The sequence below is a fragment of the Pelobates fuscus genome, chromosome 3 (assembly GCF_036172605.1).
Source record: "Pelobates fuscus isolate aPelFus1 chromosome 3, aPelFus1.pri, whole genome shotgun sequence".
Lineage (NCBI taxonomy): Eukaryota > Metazoa > Chordata > Amphibia > Anura > Pelobatidae > Pelobates > Pelobates fuscus.
In genome coordinates, this window is record NC_086319.1 from 222,591,706 (window position 1) to 222,605,920 (window position 14,215).

At 46.0% G+C, this 14,215-nt stretch overlaps 1 protein-coding gene across 7 annotated transcripts in view; it reads left to right on the forward strand.

Moving 5' to 3' along the window:
- Positions 1 to 14,215, forward strand: part of SRPK2 (SRSF protein kinase 2) — a 144,654-nt gene that overhangs the window by 99,688 nt on the left and 30,751 nt on the right. For all 7 annotated transcript variants that reach the window (XM_063448122.1, XM_063448123.1, XM_063448127.1 and 4 more), the window contains one exon: positions 146 to 252. In XM_063448122.1, coding sequence (XP_063304192.1) covers positions 146 to 252 — 107 coding nt within the window. The remainder of the gene's footprint in view (positions 1 to 145; positions 253 to 14,215) is intronic.

Here is a 14,215-nt window from a genome sequence, read left to right on the forward strand (position 1 = left end):
GTGGATTAAATAACTGTATCTCAGTGGTTTTATAAATCCACATAAGTCTATATTTTAGTTCTTGTAAATGTATTACTAGCTAGTTTAAGTATGTGGCCTGATGTGCATTTCCTTTGTAACATTCTAGTCCTTGACGCTGTTCTAGATGTCTGCATGGTATTTGAAGTTCTTGGTCATCACTTGTTAAAATGGATTATTAAGTCAAACTATCAGGGTCTTCCCATTCGATGTGTGAAAAGCATTATTCGTCAGGTATGGTCTGATCACATGTAATATTTTCTTACTACATGCTATATATGTATTTAGAGTAATAAACTATTTTGTTATATCTACTTCTAGATTAAGATCTGTTTGACAAGAGCTCGTATAAGTAACTTTTAATATCAACATAAGTATAAAAGGTTTTTTTTATTTTGTAATTTGCACCAAATCTCAACTATATAGCATCACTCTCCTTCATTTATATTCTAGTTGTAATTTCCAGCCTGTAAAGGAACGTATTTCACTGCCAGGAGACATTAGTCACTGATATGCCTGTAAATTGGCTGAACGTGTAAGCTTACCCCCTGCTTTCAAACAGTACAGGAAATTTCAATTGGTCATATTTTTCATACAGTCAGTGAGGGTGAAAAATTAATTGGCCTGAATATTTCACTACTGGCATTACATTAGCTGTCCAGAGATTGATAAAGATTTCTTTAGCAGTTTTTTAAAATTCTTTATTTATTCCAAGACAGCCTAACACATTCAATACAGACATAACAAGATAAAATTGTGCACAATCGGACATTTGTACATTCATAGTGACAATATTCATTGACATAATGCCAGTATAAACAAGACTGTGAAGAGTTTAACAATTTTAATAGTTGATTGTGGTCATGACTGTGTGTTGTAAAGTAAATCTTGTAATTATACGATAAAAGGAAACCCGTCTGGGGTTTTTTTTTTTTGTTTTTTTTTTTAATAAGATAAGATAAAACCTGATACAACAATACAAACATTTGCTAAAATGGATAGGAAGATCTCATGGTCAATGATTGCATCCCATGCAAGAGAACCAGAGGACGTTATTGTACCTAGATTTGCTCACTCTTCCTCTTTTTATTACGTTGGCAATCCTACGTTGTAAAGTCGTTTGTTACAAACAAGAAAGATAAAAGTAAGAATAGAGGAGGAAGTCCCTCAGGGGGGAAGCTGTCTAGAGCACCACTTGCGGGAGGTGGACAGACCCCTAGTATCAGATTGTTCTTTGGGGCAGTCTAGTTTGTGAATATCCCCTTGGGGGATCCTTAAAGTCCCCTCATTCGGAGATAATTAAGATATTCAGCTGCTTATCGTTATAAGTAAAATGAGCGGTATGCGTGGGGGACTGAGCCCACCCCGCCCATCTCTTAATCACTCGCAGCGCTGGCCATCCAGGGGCCCAAAGTCTTTTTTTTTCAAATTTCTTCATTGTCCCTCGGACCTGTGCTGTTAATTTGTCCATAAGGAACATATCTTTAATTTTTTTGTATCACTACAGAGATAGGAGTCTCCCTCTGTAACCAAGCCTGTACCAGAGCTCTTCTGGCAGCTAGGTTCACTTTATGTATGATGTTTTGTTCCGCTTTTGTCCAATCATCCATAGATCTTGCCAATAGTAACACCCACGGGTCTAATTTGACCTCTTTTTCCAAAACATCTCGCAGTAATACCGCGATCCGTTTCCAGTAAGTTTGCACCTCTGGGCACTCCCACCACATGTGGATATAAGTACCCTTCTGGCTGCATCCTCTCCAGCACAAGTCTGTTGGATTTTTATGTAGTGTACCATCTAAATAAGGTCTTGTATGATTGTTCCTGCACAGAGACACACACAGAGGATGTTGCGGTGGCCTCCCATATTTCCTGCCATTCTATGCCCTCGAGTACCTCGTTCAGATCCGCGTCCCATTGATCAATGTATGTAATCTCTCCATTCTAATGTGTGGGTATAGACATGAAATTAGACCACTCGGAAATTGTTCTCTTATGCACATCCTTTCAAAAAACGTTAGCTGTGTTAATGCGGCTTTCTTAACCCGAGGATCTTGGGCATAATCCTTAAGCTGAATATAGCGAAAATAGTCAAAAGGTCGCAATGGGGCCCTAGTTCTCAATTCTTCAAATGTTACTAAAGAACTATCTTCGATCAGGTGACACAATCTCTGTATTCCTGTGTTCAATACCCCGAAAATCCTGTGCTTTCATTCCAGGGAGAAATGTTTTATTCCTCAGAAATTGGGTCAATGGAGAAGGGGAAGGTGCCAGGACATATTTAAGAGCGGTGGCATCCCATATTTTAAGGGAGTTTAGTATAGCTGGGCATGCTACCTGAATAGTCGATCCACATGAAAAACTGGGGCATGTCTAACCCCAAAAGAGGATTCCAAATCCACCCACCTTTTCTCCTCCGGGGGAGAGTGCCATAGCGCTATTTGGGCTAGTTGAGCTGCCACGTAATAAAAATAAAGGTCCGGAAGACCTAAACCCACTTTATTTTTCGCCATGTAGAGCACATTACGTGAGACTCTGATTCTTGTTCTGCCAAATGAATTTGCCGATAGCCTGTTGGAGTGCTCCTAAGTTAGATTTAGTCAATCGGATCGGGAGGGCTTGGAAAAGAGACAATATCCTAGGAAGCACATTAATTTGTGTATCCTTCCGATCTAGGAAACTGGCCTATCCACCCACTTTTCCATGTCACTCACTAAGGTTCGAATCAGTGGAGCATAGTTTTGTTGATGCACATGAGGGGTCTGCCATCAACTGCATGCCTAAATATTTAATGTGGTCCCTTGCTATGTGTATATGGTAAGTAGTCTCTATTTATACGCCGTGTCTGCCTCTGTCATACCTATGGGGAGTGTACTAGATTTGTTCAAATTTACTTTGTACCCGGCTAAATCGCTATAGTTCATCAAAATATCGGTCAGTGCTGCCATAGAATCCTTTGGGTCCGTTAATGTCAATAAAACATTGTTCGCAAAGCCTCATATTACATATTGCTGTCCTCCCACTGCAATACCTTTTATATCTGGGGTAGCACGTATTTTTTGCAACAGGGGTTCCAGAGAAAGTGAGAACAGCAGAGGCGAAAGAGGGCATCCCTGCCTGGTGCCGTTACTCAGTTGGAATGGGGTGACCTTCACTCCCGAGATCCAAATTTGTGCTTTAACATTAGCAGTAATAAACCGGGCCGGTATGCCAAAGTGTTCTGGGACCTCAAATAAATAAAGCCATTTGACCCTGTCTAATGTATTTTCGGCATCCAGTGACCGTATCAGTCGGGGTACCCATGGTGACCTCCCTCCAGATAAGATCTATGTTACGTCTTGTGTTTTCGAACAGTTGCCTACCCGTTACAAACCCCACTTGATCTGGGTGAACCAGTCGTGGAAGAATCGGATTCCATCTGCCCGCGAGAATTTTTGCTAGAATTTTGGAATCATGGTTTATTAATGAAATCGGGCGGAAGTTTTCTGGGATTGAGTCATCTTTACTGGGTTTTGGCTATAGAACTATGCCCGAAGTGACCTGTCTCTGTCTGGTGTTCCCCCTTCCATAAGATCGGTGCACCAAGATTCTAAGTGGGGCACAAGTTCATCTTGAAAAATCTTATAATAGCTTTCATCAAAGTAATCTCCTGGTGCTTTGTTACTTTTTAAAGCAGAGATGGCTGCGTATATTTCTAAAGCTGCTCTGTTTTTGCAGGACATCAGAGTCCACCCCGAGTAGTTTAGGGAGACCTCACTGGGATAGAAACATACGTATCCTATCTAGTTCGCTTTGTGGATCTGAGGTGTTACCGCAAGAGTGGTTGTAGAGTTTGGCGTAATAATCCGTGGGGTTCATTTGGTGCTTACCTAAAACGTCTTTAATTTTTGTAATGTGCGTGGCCCGTTGTCGCGGTCAAAGGAATCTTGCTAACAGTGTATCCATTTTATTTGCTCTTTCACAATCGGTCTGTTTAGACCACACGATAGCTTTCGCGGTATCGTCTAGTAGCGTTTTGCGAATAGAATTCCTCAAATTCTGTACCGCTGTTAAATTGTAAGGTGTAGAATCAGATTTGTCGTTGTTCCGCATTCCTTAAAGATTCCAAGAGAGACTACCATAATTGAGATTTATGCTTTTTTTTTTTTTTTCAGTGTCGCTTCACGAATCATTATGCCCCTGATGTTGGTTTTATGGGCCGCCCACACCGTAGCCATTGGCAGGCCCGACTCAGTATCTCTAGCAAAGTACTCGTTCAATTCCTTTCAAATCGTTTCGACTATCGCCTGATCTTGTAGCAGAGAGGTATTCAATTTCTAAGACCAAGGAGACGCCACACACAGTTTATCCAGTGTCAGTGAAATGGCCGCATGATGTGACCACGTTATGGAATCCACCTTGGATTCTGATACTTTAGATACGGTCAGAGGGTTTACTAAGAACAGATCTATCCTCGAATAGGTGTCGTGGGGTGACTAATAAAACGTATAATCGCTATAGTCCTGATGGTGAGCTCTCCCGATATCTATAAGACCTGTATGTTGTATAAAGATGTGTAAGTGCTTATCCTGTCCGCCCCGCCTATGGGACCGGGAAGTCCCACCACGAGGCCCCCTATCAGTCGCCAGACACAGTGCCGCATTAAAGTCTCCCCCCATCTATTACCATGCCATGTGGTAGAGTATTAACTATGTGAGGCAACTGTGTCCAAAAGTCTTTGTCTGGGTCGTTTGAGGCATAGAGATTAAGAATGTGAATATCGTGGGAGTACAAGGTCCCCGATACTAGAGTTAAGCGCCCTTCTGTGTCTGTACGAACCTTGCTAATCCTAATCAGGCATCTATGATGTATAAGAATAGCAACTCCATTCCTATTATTGAGGGCCCTGGATTTGCAAGTAGTACTGAAGATCTTTTGAGGGCAAATTTTGCCGACGCTGATAAGTGTCTCCTGCAGGAAAGCTATGTCAGGGTTCAAGCGTTTAAGTTTCCTAAACATAAGACGTCGTTTTTTAGGAGCGTTAAGGCCCTTAACATTTAAAGACATTAGTTTCATAGGCATGTTGTGTCCTACGGGGTATCACAATATTTACACATTCTGTCGTGTCGACATTCAAACCAATTACTCGATCCTTTTTGATATTGAGTCATAGCTCTTGTTTCCGGGGTCCCCTTTGCTCCTCCCCGAGGGTAAGGTGATATGGGTGGGTAAAAGGGAGGGAAAGGGTAGAAAGAAACTAAAAAGAAACTAAACCCATTACACACAAATCGCCTGGTCTTGCCTATAGCCAGGCTTAATCGGGGTTTATGTCCCAGCCCCTCCAGAACGTCAAAAGAGCTCCAGAGCATAGGGAACACAGAAGACATAAAGGGTTCCTTCCACTCCGTACCCAAAACTGGGCTAGGCCACGCCCAGCCCCAAATCAAGAGAGGCCTGGGAAATAAAGCCTTGGGATCACTATGACCGCCCTCCAGGTGGGACGGGGAGCACCATAGGGAGAACAGCTGCAAAATTGCCATAGTCGGGGCAATATGGTAGCCAGTGAAAAAAGTAAAGTATGGGGGGAGGATATATCGGAGTATAACCGGGCGGTGGGGGATCATGAGAATAACCTCTGGGCCTCCCTCCCTGCCCAGACCCTAGCCTGCCCTGACCCTAGCCTGCCCTGCAGTATCTCTAACCGAAGCAACCAAAAAGCAAATAAGACCGCTAACCACGTTATACGTCAGTCTAACGTTTGTATTTTGGAACCGCTCCCCAACCCTGTATCCCGAGGATATACACCAACAGATTGTCCCCCTGATCCCACGAAAGGATTACAGTGAGGGGCCAAAGAAATCGTGTCAGGAGCCCCCTGGATCTTGTTTTTTCAAGCGGTAGTTAGGGCCAATTACGGTGCCTTACGTGGGCTTGTGCCACTTTGTAACAGTAATGAGCCCAAAGCAAAATATCCCTAGCCCGCCCAACACTGGGTTTAACCCTCTTAAAAACCGGGAGCCCCAGGCTGTAGAAACCCTCCCAAGCAGCCCGAAACAGGGCTGCCGAAAGCTTACAACGTGGGGATTCCCCCCAGCAGAGCTAGGCTCAAAAAACAACCCTCCCAATATTCACTGACACGCCCGTGGATCAACCCTACTGGAAATTACCCCCACGCTATCCTCGGATGAGCATGGTGGAGCCAACCTCCAGGGCTTCACTCACCCACCGAGAACCATCTTTGCGGGAGGGGATGAAGATCTTCCGCCGCCGAGGTAGGCACCGCCTGCTCCATCGGATCCTGTACTCCCAGATCCCACAAGAACACCGCAGGATCGCCATCCAGGTGTAGTACCTTAGTGTGTCCATCCTTAAATGCCAGCAGCCGGAAGGGATCTCCCTAGGCATATTTAATCCAGTGTTTCTGCAGCAACTCTGTTACTGGACGCCACACTCTCCACTTCTGCAGGGTGGCTGGAAGTGTGGCTGGTGTCAAATCCTGAAATAAGGCCAATCCTGCACCTTTATACCTGATCGGACCCTCTCTGCTGCGTTTCATGAGTGCTTCCTTAGTTTGGAAGAATAGGAAGCGCTCTTTTTCAATATGGACTTTTTCAATATGCCACTGATGTTCCGGCACTTCAGGGAGCAGTGGTTTGAAGATGGTTGTTACCACTTCAACCAGGGATCCTTCTTCCTCCTGTTCTGGAAGGCCATGTAGTCGGATGTTGCTCCGCCGGGATCTATTTCCCAGGTCGTCCAGGGCAGACTCGACCAGCGCCAGTCTGGATGTCAATCGATTAATTTGAGCGGCAGCTGCATTGTGGGCCACTGCCGTGGACTCCATGTGCTGCTCTAGTACCGCCGTCCTCGTGCCCAAAGCCTGGATCTCCACTTTAAATTTGTTGGTGTTCCTGGCTATCTCTGTGGCAAGGTAGGACCGGGCCTTTGCCAGGGTCTGTGTGGTGTCAGTCTCTGGCGTTTCAGGAGCCGCTGCGCTCCCCGTGCTGGAGGGTGTGCATGGAGCCACTGGACTCTCCCGTCCGCCATCTTGGGCACTCAGCCGCATGGCGCAGGAGGCCGCAAACAAGTCGGACACTGTAGCGCCCTGTTCAGTCGGTTCTTTGGGCTGTTTTCTCAGGGCCCGGTTATCCATACCAGTTCACCGCTGTCAGGTCTGTTTTTTTTTTTTTTTTTTGCTTTTGTAGGCTGTTGGCCTCGTGGTCCCAGACACATCCAGCTTGCTCCGGCTGCAGACCACGCCCCGCTGCTTTTAAATGTCTTTCTTTTAGAAATTATTTTACTGTATTTGAGAATTGACATTCTTTCTACATTCTGTTGCCATTTTAAGAATATGTCCTGCCTCTAATGCCTTTAGGGTCCTTGCAAATATCTATAAGAAAGGTATTTGACTATTTTTTTAAATGCATCACTTTGTCACATCTACTATATGTGAGGGGAAAAATGCATTTTTGCTTTTATATTAATATTTCAGACCCAGTGTGAAATATTGTAAGATAAAGGACAACGTATACTTTCTAAAACTGTCAATTTCCCAAATATTTTTAAAACGTCTGAACAAATAAGTGAACGATAAAAACAATCTACCTTTACATAATTGTATTTATTTTTTGTTTGTCTGCAAATCAATCTATAAACAAAATTGCTGATGTATTTACATGCTACCAATGCATTGATTCAAATAAATGTTATGCTAATATTTTATTAATTTATAAAATGCTCGATGGTGAAAGGGTTAAAACTACAAATTTAAATATTGCTCACATTTTGTTTTTGACACCTCCACCTCCCCATCTCCGTCTGTCAAGAGACCATATAGTAAATGAAGATCATAACAATTGAGAAATGGAACAGAAATCTAATCAAAACTCCCTTGTAAAATGTTCTACAGTAATCGTATACGGTAACCTCCCATAATCAAACAATGTAGAATTGTATAATTTTGTATGTATGTGGGCTGCATACAGGGCCGGTGCTAGGATTTTTAGTTACACAGGCGAAGATGCATTTTGGCGCCCCCAACCCTCATTAAAAAAAAAAAAATGCATCTTCACCTGTGTGTCTTTCCTCCCAAGCCACAGGCACACAGGCATCATTTTTCAGTCACACAGTCAAAGTCATACAGGTACACTGTCATACAAAGACAGAAATAATCATACAGACACATACAAGCAGAGATATACATGCATACAGAGACATGCAGGCATATAAAGACATACATGCATACAGAGGCATACCGTCATACAGAAACATACATACAAAGACATTCAGGCACATACATACAGACATACAGGCATAAAGAAACATACATACAGGCATGCAGACACATACATACATACAGAGGCATACCGTCATACAGAGGCATACCGTCATACAGACACATACAGAGGCATTCCGTCATACAGACACATACATACATACATGCATACAAAGACATACAGGCATACAGAGACATATATACAGACATTCAGAGACAAACATACATTCAGTTACATACATGCATACAGAAACATACAGACACATACATACATACAGAGGCATACCGTCATACAGATACATACATACAGACAGGCTTACAGAAAAATACATACTCACACACAAACTCACAGACACATACTCGAACACATACACACTGACAGACACACACACACACACACACACACACTGACAGACACACACACACACACACTGACAGACACACACACACACACACTGACAGACACACACACACACACACTGACAGGCACACACACACATACACACTGACAGGCACACACACACACACATACACACTGACAGACACACACACACATACACACTGACAGACACACACACACATACACACTGACAGGCACACACACACACATACACACTGACAGGCACACACACACACATACACACTGACAGGCACACACACACACACACACACTGACAGGCACACACACACACACACACTGACAGGCACACACACACACACACTGACAGGCGCACACACACACTGACAGGCGCACACTGACAGGCACACACACACTGACAGGCACACACTGACAGGCACACACACACACACTGACAGACACACACACACACACTGACAGACACACACACACACACACACTGACAGACACACACACACACTGACAGACACACACACACACACACACTGACAGACACACACACACACACACACACTGACAGACACACACACACACACTCACTGACAGACACACACACACACACTGACAGGCACACACACACTGACAGGCACACACACACACACTGACAGGCACACACACACACACTGACAGACACACACACACACACACTGACAGGCACACACACACACACACACTGACAGACACACACACACACACTGACAGGCACACACACACACACTGACAGGCACACACACACACACTGACAGACACACACACACACACACACTGACAGGCACACACACACACACACACTGACAGACACACACACACACACACACTGACAGACACACACACACACACTGACAGACACACACACACTGACAGACACACACACACACACACTCACTGACAGACACACACACACACTCACTGACAGACACACACACTCACTGACACACACACACACACTCACTGACAGACACACACACACTCACTGACAGACACACACACACACACACACTGACAGACACACACACACACACACACTGACAGACACACACACACTCACTGACAGACACACACACACACACTCACTGACACACACACACACACTCACTGACAGACACACACACACACACTCACTGACAGACACACACACACTCACTGACAGACACACACACACACTCACTGACAGACACACACACACACACACACTCACTGACAGACACACACTCACTCACTGACACACACACACACACACTCACTGCCAGACACACACACACACTCACTGACAGACACACACACACACACACTCACTGACAGACACACACACACACACACTGACAGACAGACACACACACACTCACTGACAGACACACACACACACTCACTGACAGACACACACACACACACTCACTGACACACACACACACTCACTGACACACACACACACTCACTGACAGACACACACACACTCACTGACAGACACACACACACACACTCACTGACAGACACACACACACACACTCACTGACAGACACACACACACACTCACTGACAGACACACACACACACACTCACTGACAGACACACACACACACACTCACTGACAGACACACACACTCACTGACAGACACACACACTCACTGACAGACACACACACTCACTGACAGACACACACACACACTCACTGACAGACACACACACTCACTGACAGACACACACACTCACTGACAGACACACACACTCACTGACAGACACACACACTCACTGACAGACACACACACTCACTGACAGACACACACACTCACTGACAGACACACACACTCACTGACAGACACACACACACACTCTCACTGACACACACACACACACACTCACTGACAGACACACACACACTCACTGACAGACACACACACACTCACTGACAGACACACACACACACACACTCACTGACAGACACACACACACACTCACTGACACACACACACACACTCACTGACAGACACACACACTCACTGACAGACACACACACACTCACTGACAGACACACACACACTCACTGACAGACACACACACACTCACTGACAGACACACACACTCACTGACAGAGACACACACACACTCACTGACAGAGACACACACACACTCACTGACAGACACACACACACACTCACTGACAGACACACACACACACTCACTGACAGACACACACACACACTCACTGACACACACACTCACTGACAGACACACACACACACACACACTCACTGACAGACACACTCACTCACTGACACACACACACACACACACTGACAGACACACACACACTCACTGACAGACACACACACACACTCACTGACAGACACACACACACTCACTGACAGACACACACACACTCACTGACAGACACACACACTCACTGACAGACACACACACACTCACTGACAGACACACACACACTCACTGACAGACACACACACTCACTGACAGAGACACACACACACTCACTGACAGAGACACACACACACTCACTGACAGAGACACACACACACTCACTGACAGACACACACACACACTCACTGACACACACACACACTCACTGACACACACACACACACTCACTGACAGACACACACACACTCACTGACAGACACACACACACACACACACTCACTGACAGACACACTCACTCACTGACACACACACACACACACTCTCACTGACACACACACACACACACTCTCACTGACACACACACACACACACTCACTGACAGACACACACACACTCACTGACAGACACACACACACTCACTGACAGACACACACACACACACTCACTGACAGACACACACACACACACTCACTGACAGACACACACACACACTCACTGACAGACACACACACACTCACTGACAGACACACACTCACTGACAGACACACACACACTCACTGACAGACACACACACACTCACTGACAGACACACACACACTCACTGACAGACACACACACTCACTGACACACACACACTCACTGACACACACACACTCACTGACACACACACACTCACTGACACACACACACTCACTGACACACACACACTCACTGACACACACACACTCACTGACACACACACACACTCACTGACAGACACACACACACTCACTGACAGACACACACACACTCACTGACAGACACACACACACTCACTGACAGACACACACACACTCACTGACAGACACACACACACACACTCACTGACAGACACACACACACACACTCACTGACAGACACACACACACACACTCACTGACAGACACACACACACACTCACTGACAGACACACACACACACTCACTGACAGACACACACACACACACACACACTCACTGACAGACACACACACACACACTCACTGACAGACACACACACACTCACTGACAGACACACACACACACACTCTCACTGACACACACACACACACACTCACTGACAGACACACACACACTCACTGACAGACACACACACACTCACTGACAGACACACACACACACTCACTGACACACACACACACACTCACTGACAGACACACACACACTCACTGACAGACACACACACTCACTGACAGACACACACACACTCACTGACAGACACACACACACTCACTGACAGACACACACACACTCACTGACAGACACACACACTCACTGACAGAGACACACACACACTCACTGACAGAGACACACACACACTCACTGACAGAGACACACACACACTCACTGACAGACACACACACACACTCACTGACACACACACACACTCACTGACACACACACACACACTCACTGACAGACACACACACACTCACTGACAGACACACACACACACACACTCACTGACAGACACACTCACTCACTGACACACACACACACACACTCTCACTGACACACACACACACACTCACTGACAGACACACACACACTCACTGACAGACACACACACACTCACTGACAGACACACACACACACACTCACTGACAGACACACACACACACACTCACTGACAGACACACACACACACTCACTGACAGACACACACACACACACTCACTGACAGACACACACACACTCACTGACAGACACACACACACTCACTGACAGACACACACACACTCACTGACAGACACACACACACTCACTGACAGACACACACACACTCACTGACACACACACACTCACTGACACACACACACTCACTGACACACACACACTCACTGACACACACACACTCACTGACACACACACACACTCACTGACAGACACACACACACTCACTGACAGACACACACACACTCACTGACAGACACACACACACTCACTGACAGACACACACACACACACTCACTGACAGACACACACACACACACTCACTGACAGACACACACACACACTCACTGACAGACACACACACACACACTCACTGACAGACACACACACACACACTCACTGACAGACACACACACACACACACACTCACTGACAGACACACACACACACACTCACTGACAGACACACACACACTCACTGACAGACACACTCACTGACAGACACACACACACTCACTGACACACACACTCACTCACTGACACACACACACACACACACTCTCACTGACACACACACACACACACTCACTGACAGACACACACACACTCACTGACAGACACACACACACACTCACTGACAGACACACACACACTCACTGACAGACACACACACACTCACTGACACACACACACTCACTGACACACACACACTCACTGACACACACACACTCACTGACACACACACACACTCACTGACACACACACACACTCACTGACAGACACACACACACTCACTGACAGACACACACACACTCACTGACAGACACACACACACTCACTGACAGACACACACACACACACTCACTGACAGACACACACACACACTCACTGACAGACACACACACACACTCACTGACAGACACACACACACACACACACACTCACTGACAGACACACACACACACACTCACTGACAGACACACACACACTCACTGACAGACACACTCACTGACAGACACACACACACTCACTGACACACACACTCACTCACTGACACACACACACACACACACACACTCTCACTGACACACACACACACACACTCACTGACAGACACACACACTCACTGACACACACACTCACTCACTGACACACACACACACACACACTCTCACTGACAGACACACACACACTCACTGACAGACACACACACACTCACTGACAGACACACACACACACTCTCACTGACAGACACACACACACTCACTGACAGACACACACACACTCACTGACAGACACACACACACTCACTGACAGACACACACACACTCACTGACAGACACACACACACACTCACTGACAGACACACACACACACACTCACTGACAGACACACACACACACACTCACTGACAGACACACACACACACACTCACTGA